This window comes from Ipomoea triloba, chromosome 8 (assembly GCF_003576645.1).
Source record: "Ipomoea triloba cultivar NCNSP0323 chromosome 8, ASM357664v1".
Classification (NCBI taxonomy): domain Eukaryota; kingdom Viridiplantae; phylum Streptophyta; class Magnoliopsida; order Solanales; family Convolvulaceae; genus Ipomoea; species Ipomoea triloba.
Genome location: NC_044923.1, coordinates 15,970,036 through 15,991,472, shown reverse-complemented (window position 1 = coordinate 15,991,472; position 21,437 = coordinate 15,970,036). Strand labels below are relative to the sequence as shown.

The 21,437-nt window shown below is 32.7% G+C and overlaps 2 protein-coding genes across 2 annotated transcripts; one reads left to right on the top strand and one right to left on the bottom strand.

The window, feature by feature from the left end:
* The first annotated feature begins 3,715 nt into the window (after positions 1 to 3,715).
* LOC116027017 (protein SDA1 homolog) lies at positions 3,716 to 4,420 on the top strand. Its single transcript, XM_031268447.1, has one exon. It carries the CDS (start codon positions 3,716 to 3,718, stop codon positions 4,418 to 4,420), a length of 705 nt encoding a protein of 234 aa, XP_031124307.1.
* Positions 4,421 to 8,866: 4,446 nt separating this feature from the next.
* Positions 8,867 to 15,661, bottom strand: LOC116027393 (pantothenate kinase 1). The gene is made up of 10 exons (XM_031268984.1): positions 15,350 to 15,661; positions 14,578 to 14,787; positions 13,829 to 13,875; positions 13,179 to 13,295; positions 12,526 to 12,645; positions 10,737 to 10,831; positions 10,568 to 10,661; positions 9,992 to 10,123; positions 9,466 to 9,578; positions 8,867 to 9,295 (listed from the first exon to the last, which is right to left on the bottom strand). Exons 1-10 carry the CDS (start codon positions 15,411 to 15,413, stop codon positions 9,094 to 9,096), a joined length of 1,194 nt encoding a protein of 397 aa, XP_031124844.1. The 5' UTR covers positions 15,414 to 15,661; the 3' UTR covers positions 8,867 to 9,093.
* Between the last annotated feature and the right edge of the window lie 5,776 nt (positions 15,662 to 21,437).

Sequence of the window (21,437 nt, the reverse complement as noted above, 5' to 3'; positions counted from 1 at the left end):
ATGATGCACATGTTTTAAAATCTGGAAGGCAATTTCTTACGTTAGATTGAATTAGATCTATGGCTATAATTCCATCTTATTTCTCACCTAAGGAATATAATGTACATGAGTCCCTTCCTCTATATATATATATATATAATTAGTTGGGGACGAGCAGGGCAGGGAGCGGTATTATATATATATATATATAATTATTTGGGGACGGGGCAGGGCAGGGAGCGGTATTCTGCCGGTCCATCCCAACGAGAAATTTGTGAAATTCTCCATTCCCGTTTTCGATCCTTGAATTTTTATTTTTTTTTTATTTCCGTCCCCATTAGAAACAGGGAGGGGCACATTGTCATTCTTAATTATACTATTAATCTAACCCGTTTTATCGGGGAGCACTCCGAGGTAAGGAATCAATTACAACAGTAATATAATTTTGAGAGTGAAATTTTGGATTATCTCGTTTTCTCTTTGTCTGCTAAGTTCTAACCAACATATTAAAATAAAATTAAAAAATAATAATAAAATAAAAGTGTTCTTCTAGATGGGGTATACTTAGCTTGCCACGCACGAGCACAACTGAATAGGAAAAGGAAATTGAAGTGGTGAATCATGTGAATGTCAATGGTCAAGATCCAATATATAATAAGTCAATTTTGTGAAGCCTTCCCAGCGTGAACGGCTGACACGCCCAAACGTTTTCGTTCCCACTTCCTTATGTCTCAAATAATTTTTAGCATTAATTAATCACCCTTCTATCTTAATAGGGATAAAGTTTAAATGATGTTAGAAATAAATGATAAAAATCAAGCACTCATAATAAAGTTTAAATGTAAAATATATTATAAATTACAAAAAATTATTTTGATAGACTATATAATAGTTAGGGGCAGAGTAAAAAATATATACTTGAGTACGATGAAAATGTGAAATTTTAAAATACTTTGAAATGTTATAAAAATATTATGACAAAATATGAAACACAATACAATCAATTAGATAAAATAATTTGAATAGAAAAGATACTATATTCATAAATATTTTTTAATTTTAGTTAGATCAACTTTTAAGTTTTTCTAAATTAATTCGAATACAATGAAGTATAATATAAACTTGTATACTACATTAATTAAATGGTTTATAAAAAGTGAACTAAAAAAAATGGTTTATAAAAAGTAGACTAAAATAACATTTCTTTTGTTAATTAAATGAGTTTATATAAAGTATAAAGTAGACTAAAAAACATTTATTTTGTCTTGTGAAAAGATGAAAGAGGTAAAATAAAAGAGAAAAGTTAAAGGCAAGTGCTGCTAATAAGATTCAAACTCGTGACATAGGCTATTTAACATCAAATTTAGAGTTCCAACCAACTAAGTTACTCAAAACATTTAGTACTTTATACATAAATATAGATTTTAGAGTTAATTTCATATTTTGTCCTAGATTTATAGGCGACAATCCACTTTTAATCCCTTATTATTAGAACATCCACTTTTGATCCTAGTATTATTGTGGCATGACCATTTTTGGTCCTTTATCAACAAATTAGTTTAAATATCATTAAATATAAGGATTTTTATCTTCAATTATGAATGTTTTCAAAAAAAAATAAACATAAAAAATATAGCGATTCAACATACTTTGTATAAAAAAGATTGAAATGTCTTTATATTTAACAATATTTCAACAATTTTGTTGCTGAAGAATTAAAATTGGTCAAGTCACGATAATACTAGGACCAAATGAGAATGTTATAATAAAAAATGACTAAAAGTGGATTGTCAATTATGAATCTAGGACAAAAAATGAAATTAACTCTAGATTTTATATACAAGTTAATATTATATATGTATATATAAACACACACACATATAAGATGATAGGGTGGGAGAAGGGAGTCCGGAGACACCTAATTCTAGGTTCAATTTATGTTGGCATTAACGTTATAATGTAGGATATATGTTTTTATACTTTCTCAATATTTTCAACTTAAAGAATTTAAGTCTCCACCACGGGGTTCGAACCTATGACCACCTATTTGGAATGATAATTAGGGATGCCATCACATTACATGGTAGTTCGTTGGTAGGCAAAAACTTGTGTGAGACCGTCTCACCATGAGACGGTTCGAGTCGGGTCGGACAAGATGCAGATGTAACACTTATATGCACAAATGTCATACTTATATGCTCAAATGTAATACTAATCAGGAATAAAATTTTTGTTACTTATAAGGGTAAATGTAATACTTTTAAAGGAAAATGCAATACTTTTACATTTCAATTTAAAAGTATTACATTTTTCCTCAAAAGTATTATATTTGCCCTTATAAGTAAGGAGCACTTGTCAACATTATTTATTATGAAAAATGTATTACTTTTTCTTTTATAAGTAACAAAAATTGTATTCTTGATTAGTGTTATATTTGAGCATATAAGTATAACATTTGCACATAAAAGTATGACATTTGCATGGTGCGTTGACCCGACCCGACCCGTCTCACGAATAAAGATCCGTGAAACGGTCTCACACAAGTGTGACTCTCGTTGGTAAATACAAAATACATTTTTTTAGTAAAATACAAAGTACTTTAATTTACTCAAAATATTATAATCGAATGGTAAAAGCTTATAATTTTAAAATAAAGAATTAAATTTTGTATGAGAAACTGTATCACGTACGATATGTACTTCATAATATTTTTTAGATAAAATATAATTCCTTTCTGAGATCTATAAAAAAAAAAAGATATTGTACTTTACTTAATACCTAAAATAACCCTTAGCTATTAGCCAATTCAAGTAAATTGTAGCTTAATGACATTTCTGTGACTCTCGGTTGGAAACCCAACCTATACAAACTATACATAATTCAACTATTGCATCTTTTATTATGCAAATCTTGTCTGGTTCTACCAAAATAAATATAGCCCATGTTATTCTCATGTATACGTGTGGGATTGTGGGAACTATAAATTAATCTATGACAAATAATAGATAATTCTACTCTTCTCCTCTAGTCTTTTCTTTTTATTTTTTTTTATTTATTTTTAACGAGTTAATTCTATTTTTTCTTTTTTTTTAAAAAAAAAATTTATATTACACTTTACTTAATGTTATTATGGCATGACTATTTCTGTCTTCTTTCAGCAAAATCGTTGAAATGTCGTTAAATACAATGATATTTTTGTTTTTTATACAAAGTGGATTGACTCGCTATATTTTTTATTTTCATTTTTTCTAAAAAATCATAATTGAAAAATTAAATGTCCTTATATTTTACATAATTTAAACAATTTTGTTTACGAAGAACAAAAACCGTCATGCCACAATAATACTAAGACCAAATAATAATGTTTAAAAAAATTAAAAGTAGATTTTCAAAAAAAAAATAAAAAAAATTAACTCTATTTTTAAACTCTCTAAATCTCTAACTCCTCCATTTTCTGTGTCATTTCGTTTTGTTCCTTCCCAAACAAGGCAGACACGCATTAATCTTCCCAAAATAAATAAATACTATTCCATATTCGAACTTTCTAAGCGTACAACGTAATAATAACATACTAAATCAAAGTTTGACCCTACGGCCAACCACGCAATATATATACACATTTGCCCCTCTCCTCGTTTCTTTCAATCCAAATCCCATTCCCATTCCCATCTTCAACTCTGCAACGTAACATAACACGTTTTACTGTTTTATCAAAACACCAAAATCTCAAGCCGCCATGGATTCTCTAGCTCAAGATTTCTCCAATCAGATCAACTTCGATGAAGAAAAAGTCGACGATAATAATAATGAAGTGAAGATTGATGATCAAGAAGAAGAAGAAAATGATTATGAGGACGAAGATGAAGATGACTTTTCTTTTGTTTTCGACGGGGTTGAAATGGCCGCCGAAGAGACCCGTCTGGTTTTTCCGTTGTTTAACACAGATCTTCTGTTGACCGACAGGCCGCCGGTCAAACATGTTTACGCGGCGACAAGGAACGAGAATCTAGTGGAAACGGCGGCGGCGTCTTCTTCAGGGGACGACGCCATCGCCGGGCCTTGCTGCGAGTGGTCGGCGGCGGCGAAGAAGAGCAACTCGACGGGGTTTTCGAAGCTTTGGAGATTTAGGGATTTGGCCCACCGGAGCAACAGCGACGGGAGGGACGCGTTTGTGTTTTTGAACGCGGCGGAGAAGAAAATCGGCGGCGGCGGAGTCAAAGTCAACGGCGGAGAAATTAACAACGTAACGGCGGCGCAGCAGCAGCAGCAGAAGAAAAAGAAGAATAATAAGAATGTAACGGCGTTGGCTCACGAGCGTTACTTGAGAAGTAAGGCGAAGGACGAAGAGCGACGGCGATCCTACCTTCCTTACCGACCGGAGCTTGTTGGGTTCTTCACCAACGTTAACGGCGGCTTAACGAGAAACGTACACCCATACTAATTTTAGTTTTATTTTTTTCTTCTTTCTTTTTTTCTTTTATTTTGAATATATATGATTGGAAATAAAAATTTGTATAGAGAAATGAAATGTTTTTTTCTTGGATAAAATTTTTATTATCCAACTAACTATAGCAATATAATGCACATTACAAATTGAAATAAATAAATAAATAAATATATATATATATATATATATATATAATATATATATATATATTAGAATAAGCACAATTGGTAACCAAACTTTTAGAATCGTTGATGAATATCTTGATTTCATACCTCATAATGTTTAATTTTTGAAGATGTACGTTATACTAGTTTAGCATAAGGTGATGAGGAAATGAGAGTTTAAGAGATTGCAACTATTTGCAACTAACATTACTTCAAGTTTGATGGCATATAGACGTCGGTTTTAGAATATTATGAACTAAAAAAAAAAGTAATAATAATAATAATAATAATAATAATAATAATAATAATAATAGTAGTGTTAACTATATTATGGTGGAACTCAATACCATTAGTTGTTAGTTATACTTATTTTATTTATTTTTCTTAAGGGAGAATGTGGGACATCCCAGTCAACAGCCTCAGAGTATCTGTTCATAGCTACTTTCTCAACCTACTGAAGCATTGTGAGAGTGTAAATCGGGACACCGGGTGCCACTAGACCAAACCACAAGGTCTTTGGCCTTGATAATTTCCTTTGTTATTGATTAATGTTCATTTGAATCGAGGGCGAACACATAATTTTTTTTTCAATGGGGCAGATATTAAAACAGAGATAGTTTAAAAATAAATAAACAAGACACTTATAAACAAAACACTTAGGAAGCATAGCTATAAATATTGATGAATATGGACGCAAAATAAAATAAATCAAACCTTTATAAAAATAATCAAAACAAAATATGAAACATAATTACTTTGATAAAATGATTCGAATATAAAACACGCTATAAATCACACATGAAGGGTAATAAATGTAGGTAATGATTCGAATATAAAAAACGTTATAAATCACACATGAAGGATAATAAATGTAGGTAAAGCTAGCATGCCTTACCAACTCGATTAACTCATATTTTCTTTATCTTTATCTGCATTATTTTATACTTATACCTCTATTATATGGGTCAAGCTCAAGCAAGAATCTCACGCTTTGTTAGTTTCTCTCTCTCTCCCACACGATTGTTTCTCCCATTTGATGATAAGTTGAAGCTGCATGCAATCAACATGCTTATTTGCAAATATGACTGCGGGTGGCTGCGGGAAAAAATGAGCTTGCCTATCGTGAGTCTCATCAAAACTCTACAACTCACTTCTAAGAATTTTAGAAGCTTTCACCAAGAGTGAATTGACATGAACTGAGTATGGACTTGTATGCTTAGCGTGAACCACCAGGCAAACAACTGGTTTTTGTAGAGAATTTATTTTACCTCCCTTTACTATCAATGAGACAATAAACAGATCATTATCAAACTCTTGTTAATGTGTAAATCACACCAAATATTTATAGACACACATATAAGTGTAATACTTTATATCACAAATCTAATACTTCATAGCACAAACATAATAATCAGTCTGTAGGTAGGTATAATAAATACTTTAAGCATAAACATAATACTTTATAGCACAAATGTAATACTTCAAATCACAAATATATAATCAATACTTTAAACATTAAACATAATATTTCATAGCACAAACATAATACTTCATCTACAGGTAGATATAATCGATGCTTTAAACTTTAAACATAATAATTTATAATAAAAAACTTATACTACATAGCACAAATATAATACTCCATCTACATGTAGATACAATCAATACTTTAAGCTTTAACCATAATACATTATAGCACAAATCTAATACTCAGTATACAAGTAGATATAATTAATAGTTTAAGCATAATACTTTATAGCATAAATCTAACACTTCATAACACAAATATAATACACAGTCTATAGGTAATATAATCAATACTTAAAGGCATTAAACCTAATACTTTATAGCGCGCACAAATCTAATACTCCACATCACAAACATAATACTTAGTCTGCAGGTAGATATATTTAATACTTTAAGCATTAAACATAATACTTTAACGCATAAATGTAATACTTCAAATCATAAATATATAATCAATACTTTAAGTATAAACATAATACTTTATAGCACAAACATAATACTTAGTCTGCAGTATATATAATCATTACATTAAGGATTAAGCATAAAACTTTATATAATCAATACTTTAAGCATTAAACATAATACTTTATAACACAAGCATAATACTCAGTCTGCAGGTACATATAATCAATACATTAAGGATTAAACATAATGCTTTATAGCGCATATCAAATACCCAGTCTACAAGTAGATAAAATATAATACTTTATAACACAAATCTAATACTTCATAGCATAAATATAATACATAGTCTACAAGCAGTATAATCAATACTTTAAGCATTAAACATAATACTTTATAGCACAAATCTAATACTTAGTCTGCAGGTGAATAAAATCAATACTTAAACATTAAACATAATACTTTAGAACACAAATATAATACTTCATAGCAAAAATATTATTCACAGTCTGCAAGTAGATATATTAATATTTAACCATTAAACATAATACTTTATAGCATAAATCTAATACTCAAGTCTAGGGATCAAGAAAAATGATGTGGTTTCTGTCCTGGCCCCCAATATACCAGCCATATACGAGCTTCATTTCACAGCGCCAATGGCAAATGCAATTCTCAACACCATCCACCTCTGCCTTGACGCTAAAATAATTTCCGTCAGTGCCATTATCTCAACGTCCCGTTTTAGTTCTCATTACTGACGAGGAAGATGATGAGAAGAATGCTGGTGGAAAGGATTTGTTTCATTACTTTCATGATTGTTAGGGGAATTGGTACGAAGAAGCGAATTGAAGGAGATGGGAGGAAGAGAAACTCAGAAGAGACAGAAGAGATAGAGCCAAAGGTCGAAGGAGGGTGGAGGGGTTACACTTGTGTGAGACCGTCTCACGGATCCTTATTCGTGAGACGGGTCGGGTCGGGTCAAAGCACCATGCAAATGTCATACTTATATGTGCAAATCTCATACTTATATGCTCAAATATAACACTAATCAAAAATACAATTTTTGTTACTTATAAGAGAACAAGTAATACATTTTTCATAATAAGTAATGTTGACAAGTGTCTCTCACTTATAAGGGCAAATATAATACTTTTAAGGAAAAATGTAATACTTTTAAATCGAAATGTAAAAGTATTGTATTTTCCCTTAAAAGTATTACATTTACCCTAATAAATAACAAAAATTGTATTCCTGATTAGTATTACATTTGAGCATATAAGTATGACATTTGTGCATTACATTTACCCTAATAAATAACAAAAATTGTATTCCTGATTAGTATTACGTTTGAGCATATAAGTGTTACATTTGCATCTTGAACCGACCCGACCCGGCTCGTCTCATGGTGAGACGGTCTCACACAAGTTTTTTCGCATGTCGTGTTACATTTGCATCTTGAACCGACCCGACCCGAACGTGACAGATTTAAGATCTTTCTCAACCCACTCCCATCATCCATGTGGGAGTGTTAACCGAGACACCGGATGCCACTAGACCACAAGGTCTTTGGCCACCGTATAACATATCTAATTGTAATCTCTCTTTTTTTTTTTTGAGTTTCCACCGTCGAACACAATGACTAATTCCCTTACTCGTTGAATTATAGTCACCTCTATTGGGTGGAACAGCTAACCGAGAAATTTTAAAATTGCTCAATACCCAAAGCCAAGGATCAAATCCTTAACCTTTGATTAAGGATAGATAAGCCCCTTCCACTTAACCAAACTCTCCAAATTCATTTATAAAATATATAATCTTTTTTAGTTGAATGGTGAAATTACATTTCACATTTTATTCAATGACTAATTGACTCATTCCTTTATTTTATATTATTTAAATGATTTAAGAATGGAAACAAATGATAAACCTCAAATTATGATGTTGACTAGCGATCATTATTGCATGGACCATGGTCCACACAGTTGTGTGGACCAAAAATAAAAAGTACATTATTTTTGCACTGAAGGTACATTATTTTTGTACTGAAGGTACATTAATGTACTTTTTATTTTTGGTCCACACAGCTGTGTGGACCATGGTCCATGCAATAATTTGCCGTTGACTAGACTCCCCACACAGCCCCACTAGGCAAATTATTCTATGAACACGGGTCCGCCATACAAAGTGGACACGAGTCCAAATACATAATTTACATACTAATTGTTCACAATTTATATACTAAATGTTCACAATTTAAATATTGAATGTTCACAATTTAAATTGTGAACATTCATTATTTAAATTGGACGAATCCACCTTATAATGTGAACTCGGGTCCATGGTATAACTATTGTCTCCCCCAAAAAAAATCAATCAATGTAACTTTGCTACATATTCGACAAAGTTATGTAAATATTACCTATTCCATGTACTATATTTGAACTAAATATTCATCTTTCAAATAATTCATGAAGCAAGCTAGCCATACAGACCACCTTAATAATCAAACAGATCCTATGAGGTATAAAACTGGTCTATGTATGATTTCCTACTCCAACCTGCACTCTGGGATCAATTTTCACTAACACTCACAAGCGTTGAGCTGTGAAATAAATCTTCTACGGCGCCACCTGAGCTCGTTGGAAGTTGTTGTTGCACGAACCGATGGGATAACAAGTCACCGAGATCGTCCTGTTTGTAGTTCATCAGAGCACCTAATGCGCCCAGAAATCCTTCGTGCCTCAAAAACAACGCCTTTGCCTCGCCCTTCGACCTGCGTTATAATTGTATAACAATAAGTAAGAATCATCAACATTTTATGCCTTTGCGGGGAATGAGATTGTGTGTGTGTGTGTGCGTGAAGGTGATTTAAAGGTATGGCATGATAGATGTTCAATTGGGTAAAACAGGCAATGACAATGAGAGTCTGGAATTGAGAATTACCAAAAGTCGACTCCCACAGAAATAGTGTCCATTGTGTAAGCATGACCCCGAATGAAAAATCCTCCAAAAAATATTCGCTTGAGTCCAAAACGTAATGCATTCAAGTAAGCGATCTGCAGAAAGTAAAAAATCAACCGAGTTCAAATATGAGACACAAAAATGAGAATAATTATTTTAGCCATTTCCCAGGTCGCCCCCTCCGCTAGGCCAAAAATCAACCGGGTACAAATATGAGACACAAAAAAAGAGAATAATAATTTTAGCCCTTTCCCCAGGTCACCCCCTCCGCTAGGCCGGCCCTCCCCCAGGAGGATTGCACCAAAAAAGCGGGTAGCCCCTCCTCTAGGGCTCCCGAAGAATAATCATTATAGGCTTATAGCCTTTTCCCAACTTAAGTACCACTCCACAATCTCTTGTGGAGCCGATGTGGGATCGTATCAGAAGCTCTAGCCTTTTAAGTATAGACTGAACTCAAAGAGAAGAAGGTTATCGATGATAAGATATCGTGCAGGGGTGTATCACCGACCTGTGCAATGTTGTTGGAGATCATTCGTAACAATGACCGGGAAATATCTTCAGTTCTGTACTCATCAAGCTCTTTGTTGTCTGAGATTGCCTTTCCAAAGCTAGAAGCGATGGCTGTTGATGTAAGTCCAATCTGTCATCAAGTTCGAGCAAAACAGAATCAATAACTTTTTGTCAGTCCATATTGGAGTTTATATTACATCGGTGTTCCAAAGCAGTAATAGCAAGACAAATTGACGAGTCATCATTTTACTCAAAAACCAACAAATTACTCACTAAAACCTGCAAAATGTTCAATTAAAATCACTAAAACTATGAGTGAACTAAAGGGTCCCTAAGTACAAATCAATATCAATCAATCATATCCTTGAATGGAAGAATCGAGTATCGTTACTGTCCTCAAAATATATACAGAAATCAGCAATTCAGTATACAAATTACGAGTAACTCCTTTAAGTACAAAACTGATAAGAGACTGTTGCTCAAATCCTAATTAAGCAATTTGTTCTGATATAGAAAATAAAGCTTACCAATATTACCTAATGCCAAAAACAAAAGAATCGAGCCTCGAATTTACCTTTGAATAATCCGTTCCACCGTAAATGTCTCCCACAAGCATGTCTACAGCCTTGTTATTTCCTCCATGACTCATTGCCAGTAACTCATCAAAACTGAGCAAAAAATAAACTAATTTTCGATTAGAAATAAATTTTACGAAGCTGAAAACTGTGTGAACAAAGGCTTACCTCTTGCACTGTGTCAAAAGCTTCCCCAAGCCCCAGAAGGTGCCGCCTCCAACACTAGTCCCGCTTACTCGCTCGAACTTGTTGTCCCCATCCACCTAAATGCAAGAAATTAAATGTAATTCCCAAAAATACGGGTATGCAAGGATGAAATTCTGAAACGAATTACACGAAAATGTGTTCTGGTTCTTGTTTCTCTATCCCAATAACATCTCTATTCGCACTTTTCTTCTCCCAAAAGCTTGAATCCCCAATCCCAAGGGCCCGATAGAGTATTTGGGAGTTGAGCCAAATGTGTGCCGGTGCACAGAAGGGATCTGTCCACTTTGGACATAATCCCCACACTGTCACTGTCGAGTTTCGAACCTTGGTCTCTTCTCTTAAATACTGCCTACCTAAACCAGTGAGTTAAGCCTATGCGGGAACCGACATCTCTATTCGCACTCTGTTGGTATAGAAAACTACTCTATATTCCCACTCAATCTTTACCCTAAGCAGGGGGGGTTGGGGGGGGGGGGGATAAGCGTTAGTTTACCTTTATCATGCTAACACCAGATCCAATATTGACAAGAAGATAAGGGTATAAATCACTGTGAGCAATTTGCACATATTCCTTCTGACCATTTATGTGTGTAAAAGCTTCATGCTGGACCGCCTGGTCAAAAACAATTAAGGTAATGCTTAGAAAACCTAGACAGTGGAATTGAAATGATTGTCATACTATGTTCTTTGATAGGTAGATATTGAAACATCACATGCACAGAAGAAGGGAAGGTAATTAAATAGAGAATGAAAACACGAAATTAAAGAACAATAATTTAAGCTATAGAGAAGTCTTGCATACCAAATATTTTATATTTCTTTGATAAGTAGAACACCACAGATTTCACATTTTAAATAAATAAATTGTGATTTTCCAAGATCTATACTAACCCGAAAATAAGTAGTTTTCTTTCTCATGTAACCATCGGTCAAGTGGTAAGCGGTAACTATAAAACACAAAAAACCCACCCCAAATTCCATGCTGGGAACGAGAATCAGAAAATGTCGAGAGTCGAGATTTTAGAACCGAGAGTCGAGAGTCGGGATTTTAGAAGAAAATAACATTAGACTTGGATGCTTCAATTCTAACGGGGGGATGGGAAAACAAACAAAAAATAGGAATACTGACCAAGACAAAAGTCCCACCTTAAGCAGAAAATTTGCTCCTGCAACAAGACAATCCATCTCATCTACCTTGTCCAGAGTAATTCCAAGCTTTTCTTTGAATAAATTAGCAAACTTGAACGCACCACCACCTGTCGCCTTCACAACCAAAACTAATAATTAATAGGTGATGCAGTTGGCCGTCGGTCCTAAAATTTGACAACCACCACAATATTTTATCCTAGATTCGGAGAAATAAAATCAAGAAAACAAAAATTCTCCTTTTGAATCAATAAGTTAAATGAGGGTCACATTCGGGTTAAAATTATGATCTCGCCCTTAAAGCCCAAACCATATAGCTAATCCTTTGAGAATAACCAAAGAGCGTTAAATCTGTTAAGATTAAACGTTTACCAATGCCAAAAGCTATAGCTCGTAGCGAAGGCGTAACTTTATTTCCTTATACCACCACATTTTTTAGAGGCACGGTGCTGGACTTGGCCCTTCAGGCCTCTGCCCAACAATCCCCTAGCCACCTGGTGTTGGACTTGGCCTTCACCGGCCTCCGCCCAACAAAATCAATGGCCAGAGCACCCTTATTTTTNGGGGGGGGGGGGGGGGGGGGGGGGGATAAGCGTTAGTTTACCTTTATCATGCTAACACCAGATCCAATATTGACAAGAAGATAAGGGTATAAATCACTGTGAGCAATTTGCACATATTCCTTCTGACCATTTATGTGTGTAAAAGCTTCATGCTGGACCGCCTGGTCAAAAACAATTAAGGTAATGCTTAGAAAACCTAGACAGTGGAATTGAAATGATTGTCATACTATGTTCTTTGATAGGTAGATATTGAAACATCACATGCACAGAAGAAGGGAAGGTAATTAAATAGAGAATGAAAACACGAAATTAAAGAACAATAATTTAAGCTATAGAGAAGTCTTGCATACCAAATATTTTATATTTCTTTGATAAGTAGAACACCACAGATTTCACATTTTAAATAAATAAATTGTGATTTTCCAAGATCTATACTAACCCGAAAATAAGTAGTTTTCTTTCTCATGTAACCATCGGTCAAGTGGTAAGCGGTAACTATAAAACACAAAAAACCCACCCCAAATTCCATGCTGGGAACGAGAATCAGAAAATGTCGAGAGTCGAGATTTTAGAACCGAGAGTCGAGAGTCGGGATTTTAGAAGAAAATAACATTAGACTTGGATGCTTCAATTCTAACGGGGGGATGGGAAAACAAACAAAAAATAGGAATACTGACCAAGACAAAAGTCCCACCTTAAGCAGAAAATTTGCTCCTGCAACAAGACAATCCATCTCATCTACCTTGTCCAGAGTAATTCCAAGCTTTTCTTTGAATAAATTAGCAAACTTGAACGCACCACCACCTGTCGCCTTCACAACCAAAACTAATAATTAATAGGTGATGCAGTTGGCCGTCGGTCCTAAAATTTGACAACCACCACAATATTTTATCCTAGATTCGGAGAAATAAAATCAAGAAAACAAAAATTCTCCTTTTGAATCAATAAGTTAAATGAGGGTCACATTCGGGTTAAAATTATGATCTCGCCCTTAAAGCCCAAACCATATAGCTAATCCTTTGAGAATAACCAAAGAGCGTTAAATCTGTTAAGATTAAACGTTTACCAATGCCAAAAGCTATAGCTCGTAGCGAAGGCGTAACTTTATTTCCTTATACCACCACATTTTTTAGAGGCACGGTGCTGGACTTGGCCCTTCAGGCCTCTGCCCAACAATCCCCTAGCCACCTGGTGTTGGACTTGGCCTTCACCGGCCTCCGCCCAACAAAATCAATGGCCAGAGCACCCTTATTTTTTGTAACACAATTTTCACTCTATCTAAAAGACACAAACCTTTCTCCTTACAAAAACAAAATAGGAAGATAATGCCCATTAATCTCTTACCTTAATGATGTTCTTGTTTCCGGCAAGAGCCTCTGGAAATCTACCACCTGTAATTGCCTTAAGTTTTAAACACTAACCTCACTTGTCCAAAAACAAAATAAAACAAATGAACTAAACTTGAAAAATCTTGCAAAATTAAACATACTAAAAACAATAGAAATCATAGAAACTGCATTGAATTTCTCAAAGTAAAAAAGCATAATCTCTCCTAGTAGAAAGCTCACCTTTTGAGTTTTAAAATATATTACAACTTTTTGTGTGTGTATTCTAAATGGCATCATGATCCAATGGAAAAAATTTTACTTCTTATTGCTAATAGTGAGCTAGAAGATGGGCATATTTAATGGAACATTACAGAAGTCTCAGCTATTCATCTGAGACCATTCATTTCTCGAGTCACATCTTAACAATAAGTTTTGCTACCATCCTTTTTAAGGCATGGTTTAGAATACTCTTTTGTGATATAAAGCAGCCTTTGATGAGTATGCTAAATCTATCAATAGTTTCCAACCAATATAATACAATGCCCTAGAGGGCTTCTTTTTTCTACAGCACATCAATAGTTTGGCACCCCGTGATGCTCAATTAATTCAAATGTAGTTATATTACAAACAAATAACTAGGATTGAATGAGCACTAAATTCACACAAACAAAATCCATTTATCACCCCCACATTGTTCTCAAGCTTAGACTAGCTCAAGTAATATACCAATGTTATATCGAGGAATACTCTACCAAGGACACGTACCATTGCAGTTAAGCTGCCTTGACGAGAGAAATTTTATACATTCATCAATCTTGGCTGTTTCGAACTTCACAAACTGAAGCCTGCCATGTAGAAAGTCGTAGTTCACATCACCATTGGAGTCTTTTTGCTTTTCTTTTATTACCCTCATTCCATTATCATCTAAAGTGCAACTGCTGTTACTTGAGAAGTACACCAACTTAATGAGAGAGCCTGCAAAAAACAAGGGTTCTTGGGTGGGAAATAATAATGCAAGTGTCATAAAAAATGAGTAATCAATTACTTGATTGAGTGAAACACAAAAAGTTAACTCAAAATGAATTCTCAAATCAAAAGTCCTCTCCTCTCCTCTTTAGCTCTATTGCTTTTTGATTAGCAAAATAACCAAATGAATAAACAAGGCCAACTCTACTGTTATTCAGCAAGATTCCCAGAACACACACACAACTCATTTTAGGAATCTCACAACAAAGCACACAAATTTTAAGAAAGGGGATCGCTTCTTCTGTGTAGGGGACCCCCCAAACCCCCACCCCCACCCCTTCAAAGCTAAACTCAAAATTCGAAGCACCCAGAAGGTCAGGGCATAAGAAAAGACAGAAGAACAAGAAAGATCACTTTTTTTCCCTCAAAGAACAAAAAAAAAAAGGTTTGACCCACGGTGGAGAAGAATAAGAAAAACAGAAAACTAGTAAAAGATAGTAGAGATGAGTGTCGTATAATTCAATCGATCAATCAAACAAAAAAGGTGCGACCTTTGAAGATTCAAAATTACCTCCAATGTCAATAGCCAAGTGTAACATCAGATCAGAGTTGGAGCTAGTAGCAACCCTTTCCATCTCTGTATAAGAATTATTCCCCCAAGTCTCTCTCAAGAAGTTCTATCTCTCTCTCTCTCTCCTCTCTTTATCTATCTTTCTCTGTGTCTCGCTGCTCTCCCACTCAACTTCCACCTTATTCTTATATAGAACATCGTCAAGAAAGGCTGCTGATTATAGAGCTGCGTTGTGAAGCTCATACCCACCTAACCACATAGTCGTCAGGAAGGCGTGATAAACCAAGTTCATAGTCTTTCTATTCCTATTCTTGGTGCCTTTCCCTCGTGGCCTATCCTCAGAAAATGACTGTCTTTTCTGTCCAATTTTTTTTTTTTCTTTTTTCCTTAGACTGTACAAACAACAAAGTACAAACACACAGGTCGTTGCTTGCGTGTCTTTCCAAATGTGGTGGTGTGCTAATCTTTTTTTTTTTTTTTTGTATTATCCATACAAATCGTACTGGGTTCAAACACGTTACATCCCATTTTAAAAAGTCACGATTATATCATTTGACCTCACGATTTTTAGCATGGTGGGTTAATCTTTTAAGCCTCCACCTTCAACTCAATTTTAGCTTCTTCTTTTTTTTTTTTGGTTTCTTCTTAAACCAAAAGTGTTGTTTGGTTAGACAATTTTGTGTATATTATTAAATTTGATTCTACTTACACTCTTTGTTTATTTATTTAGTATTAAGTTTGTTATTCAATTGGTCTTGTGAAAGGGCATCTGAGTAAAAAGTTGTTTACATATCACCAGCACGGACAGTTTAATTGATTCTTGAATAATAGATTGTAGACAAAGACACAGGATCGAACGTTGGTCCTCTTAAGTCTTATTAACCTAATGGACCGCTGAGTTGCCCTGATTTGGTTACATGTTTTTCCAAATTGATGGTAGGTTAAAGAGGTTCAAACACTTTTTTTTCTGAAATAGAACATAAATTCATTCCCATAGATAAAACATTACATAGTGAGAGTTAGAAACCCACTTCATATAATCAGACATAGAAAAAGACTGCCTAATAATAATAATCATATAAGCAGTTCGGATAGCAGATCGCTTAACGAAAGATAAACTTACATGGGAGAAAACGCCCACTAAATTTTTGATATCCCTAAGAATGAGATGAAAATAAGAAGCTGCACTAAGGACAAGTCTTGAACTACTAGTAGAGAGTTTGATTCAACAAGATTTTCTCTAATCGCCACAGCTTCAGCTTCCCTTGGTGAGAAGATTCATCTCCATTATATTGAACTCCTTTAGCTGCAATGAAGGCTTCATTTTCATCTCTAAGAATATATCCAACTCCCATTGTTGACGAAAACAGAACAACAACACCCACCAAAAGGTAATGAGGAAAACTCATCTTTTGATAAAGACAAGAAGGACACATATCATAGAAACAAAAGACAAACATGGAATAACAAAAGCAATAACAAGGGCTGAGTTGGCTTTGAAAACCTCAAAGCCACTAATAGGCTTCCCACAACCACTTAAGCTTTACAAAGGGAGAAGTGGGAGACAACCAGCACCCTTGGCAAACTCTAAAGCCACTAAGGACTTTTGTACGAATTTTTAAAACCCACAAAAAATGAAAAGAAATATTAAAGTTCAAGGAGACAATGCAAAAATACACGGCCATCGGACATACTACAAACACACCAGAGAAGCACAAACGAGAGAAAAACGGAGAGAGAAAACCTAAAAGAAAAAAGTAAAGGGAAAAATAAAGAGGGCTAGGAAACTTGTTTGAATCTGGTGAGACTCTCCGTAGGGTGACCAAGGGCACTGCCAGCTCAAAGCTCCATTAGAGCTTTGGCCATAGACCGACGACAACGCGCTTAAAAATCACCAAGGCCAAAGAAATATTTGAAAAGAAGAGAGAGAATTGATAGTTCAAACACAAATTTTTAAGCTTTTGCTACTCTAGTCTACTATCAACCTCAAATTAGTTGTCTTTGTTTTTTTTTCTTCTTAAACTAAAGTGTTGTTTGGTTAGACAACTTTGTATTATATTATTAAACTTGATTCTAATTACCTCCTTTGTTTGTTTATTTAGTATCAAAGTTTTTTATTGAATTAGTTTTGTGTAAGATCATCACATATGAAATGAGTAAATAATTGCTTACATGATTGTCTTTCCAAATTGATGGTTGGCTAAAGAGTCTCTACTACTTTGCTACCAACCTCAAATTAGTTGTCTTTGTTTTTTTTTTTTTTAATTCCTTCTTAAACTAATAAGGTGTTGCTCTGACACCACCAACATTTATGACTATGTAGGCATTGAAATTTAAACCTAACATCACTATAATCGGGTTGCGGGTTGTGGGTTGCGATTGATGATCCTCGAGATCTCCATAGGTTTTCAAATCAATTTGGAAATGACAACATTTACTTTGAATAGAATGACAAAGAGAAAATAAAAAATTAAAAAAATAATGAGTCTTTGACGACAAGTGACATTTTTTGCAGAAAAATAGAAAAAAAAAAGTGTTTCATTGCTAACCTTGATTTTCTTCTCGATGACAACATCAAGGGAGAGAATTGTAATGAGTTCCTCAATGAAAATGTCGAATTTGGGGGAGAGTGAAGTGAAATCAACGACTCGTTAGGCTCCAACCATTGTAAGAAGAGTATGGTGATGCACTTCGTGAAGCAACAATGATGCTGCTTAGTTCCAACTGAATTTGTTTACTCATAGTACTTGAAAGAGGTAGGGATATCGTCTACAATTTGAGAATTTTGATTTTTAAGGGTTAGTTTTTACTTTTGATAAATAACTAAATAAGGAACTTGACATAAAGTGATGTTTGGTTAGACAATTTTGTATTCTATTATTAAATTATTACATTCTTTGTTTATTTATTATCGAGTTTTTTATTCAATTAGTCTTGTGTAAAATCATCACATACGAAATGAGTAAAGAGTTACTTACATGTCTTTCTAAATTGGTGGTAGGTTTAAGCCTCAACCAATAACTTCAAATTGATTTTTTTTATAATTTCATTCTTGTTTTTTTTTTTTTAAATAGGATAAACTTAAGTAACATTTGGTTAACTAATTTTGTACCCTATTATTAAATTTGATTCTAATAATCTTCTAATTGTTTGTTTATTTAGTACGGAATTTTTTATTTTATCAATTTTGTGTGAGATTGTCAAGCATAAAGAGAGTAAAGAGTCCTTTCAAAAAAAAAAAAAAAGAGAGAGAGTAAAGAGTGTTTTTTAGTAAAAAAGAGTAAAGAGTTATTTGCACATCTTTTTAAAAGGATGATGGGGTACATTAAAGGGTGGAGAGTCAAATTTTTTAAGTCTCAACTAACAACATCAAATTAGTTGTTTTTTTTTTTTCTTTAAAAAGGAGAAACTTAATGGCATTTGGTTATATTTTTTTTATTCTATAACTAAATTTATTTAAGTGCTCAAATATAATGTTATAATCCATTTTATTTTGGAAGACTGACACTATAACGCTCCTAGCACTCTCAAGAGGTAGTGAATCAGTTTTAAGGAGAGTGAGAGTACACGTGACTTGTATTTTTCCTTCTTACGTGTTCTTTGGAATTATGACTTAGATTCAAAATCATGTTATTGTTTTTATTTTATATGATTTAATCAACTTATTCCACCTACAGGCATGTACCCCTTCTATCTTATTTTATCTGTCATATTTAGTATTTATTGGCTAAACTAACTATTTATTATTTGCCTATTTTCTTTAGTATTTAAAAAATATTTTTAAATTTAATTTTTTTGTGTGTTTAATAATACTTTTAATATAGTTTCTAAATATATAACTTTTATATATTAATATTAAACTTAACATTATGCAAAAAATTGATTAAAATAACTTTAGTTAAGCATCATTAACTGAACCATACACATAAAATGGGACGGAGAGTAACAATTTTTCTATTATAAACTACTAAAGTGATTAATTTCCCTTTGACCACTAAGCATCCTCAAGAATTCAAAGGGTTGACTTCAATTCATATGGTCAGTCAAAGAGATTTTTGTGGACTTGACTCCCCAGTAAGTCAGTAACCCAGTCAAGTTTTGGAGAAAAAAAATCCGCAAAAAAATGTCATAAAATGTATTTTATATTTCTTATTTTGGCATAATCTTAATGGAGACAGTAACACTTAAGTCTTACCTATAGGCTATACCAAATAAGACAAATGAAACTTCTTTTATACATTATACTTCATTGTTTATACAAATAATGTTGAAATAAGTCATCGATCTACAATATAATTGAGTCATTGAATTTTTAAAAAAAATATAATTAGATTTCAAAATTAATCAATTTGGTGCAATTCGTCTAATTTGTCGGTACATGCCATTACTATCTCGTTACTGCACTATGTCGGAAGCCACTTGAATTTTTTTAAAATAATTAATTTTAAGTATTACATTTTTTTCATATATGTAATAAACATTTTATTCCTGATTTAGCAATATATTTGCTAGTATAAGTATTACATTTTATATTGACCCGACTCGTTTCATGGACAAGAGACGATCTCACGCAAATTTTTGTGAAAAGAAAAAAGAATAATTTGACAATTGAATGTACTACATTTAACAGCTAAACGAAGACATAGACGAAACTATAATTTATTCTGAATCATGTATTATGGAGAAGTTCAGTCAAAACAAGTCGACTTGACTTGTTTAGATTAATCATTTCAACAATAAATTGAATTTAAATTCCCAAAAAAATTTAAAAATAAAATATAAACTTCATCCAAGTTTCTGAAAGCTAAAAGTTAACTGAAAGCTAAAAAGTAGTTGAAAGCTAAAAAACTATAAGCTCGAAGCTGAAATATGAAAAACTGTTAAGCTAGTTGTTATGTTTAAAAGTGTTTGGTAAAATTAGCTTTTTAATAAGTTGATAAATGTAAAAAGACTAAAAATGACATCTTCTTAAAATTTAAATAGTTTTAAATTTAAATAGATTTGTTTACATATTAAAATATAAAATAATAAAATCAATATATTTTAATAAAATATAAAGTAAGAACATATATTTGAAAATATATAAAGTAAAACAAAATGTATATACTTCATAAAATTAGTTCATACAAAAATTATTGTTCAAACACAAACGTCAAATGGTTTCGTTACAAGGGGTAAATTAAATGATGTCATTTATTTAATTTTGTATGGTTTTCAAAAAAATAATAAGGATAAAGATGGAAAAAAGTTAAGAAACTACTAGCTTATTTTTTAAAAGCTACCTGAAGTAGCGTTTCAAAAAATAAACTCTTATTTTAAGCTACGAGCTTATTTTGATAACATTACTAAATAGAGCTTATAGCTTATTAGTAGTTTAAAATAAGCTATAAGGTCTTAAATAAACTCTGCCAAACATAGCCTAAATCTACTTGATTTGCAAAGCCAAACTAATTTAGGATCCATTTAGATACCCCCAAAAAAAAAAAGACTATAAATTATTTTTTGAAATTTTTAGTATTTGGTCTAAGAAAAATAAAGTTAACAAAAAATATAAATTTTGATTAAAGGTAAAAATGTTCGTTTTGACAGAAAAATATCTTTTTACATTTAATTTTCATTGGAAAGACATTTTTAGATCACTCTCTTCATCTCTCTCCCTCTCTCGTGCATAGAACTCTTGAATTCATACCCTTCACTGAAAGCGACAAAATCTAGGTATGTATTTATATTCTTTTTGTTTTATTTTTATCTTTAAATATATGATTTTTGGTATCTATTTGTTAAGTTTTCTACTTTTAAACTTTGTTTTAATTTGTTCATTATTTTAGGTTAAAACCTTTTTTTTTTTTTTTTGCCAAAAACCATATTTATGGATTCTACCCCCATGAGAGCAGAAACCAATTTTTTTTTTTAAATTGTTGTCTTCACAAAGGCAAAAATAAAAATTAGATAATAATTTGGTTTACTTTTCTGTTCTAATTAATCTTTTTTTTTAAAAAAAATCTTTTTTCATTTGTATAGATGTATAATTAATATTTTATAAGAAATAATTTGTAATAGATTTATATATAGTCATTAAAAAAATTAA

What these genes read in the sequence shown, in the direction of transcription:
- LOC116027393 (XM_031268984.1), bottom strand. Translation starts at nt 15,413, where the DNA reads ATGGAAAGGGTTGCTACTAGCTCCAACTCTGATCTGATGTTACACTTG. An exon ending in CTTGGCTATTGACATTGGAG is followed by an intron (nt 14,788 to 15,349) that starts GTAATTTTGAAT and finishes TGTTTTTTGCAG; the next exon opens with GCTCTCTCATTAAGTTGGTG. An exon ending in GTGGAACGGATTATTCAAAG is followed by an intron (nt 10,124 to 10,567) that starts GTAAATTCGAGG and finishes ACTTGATGACAG; the next exon opens with ATTGGACTTACATCAACAGC.
- LOC116027017 (XM_031268447.1), top strand. Translation starts at nt 3,716, where the DNA reads ATGGATTCTCTAGCTCAAGATTTCTCCAATCAGATCAACTTCGATGAA.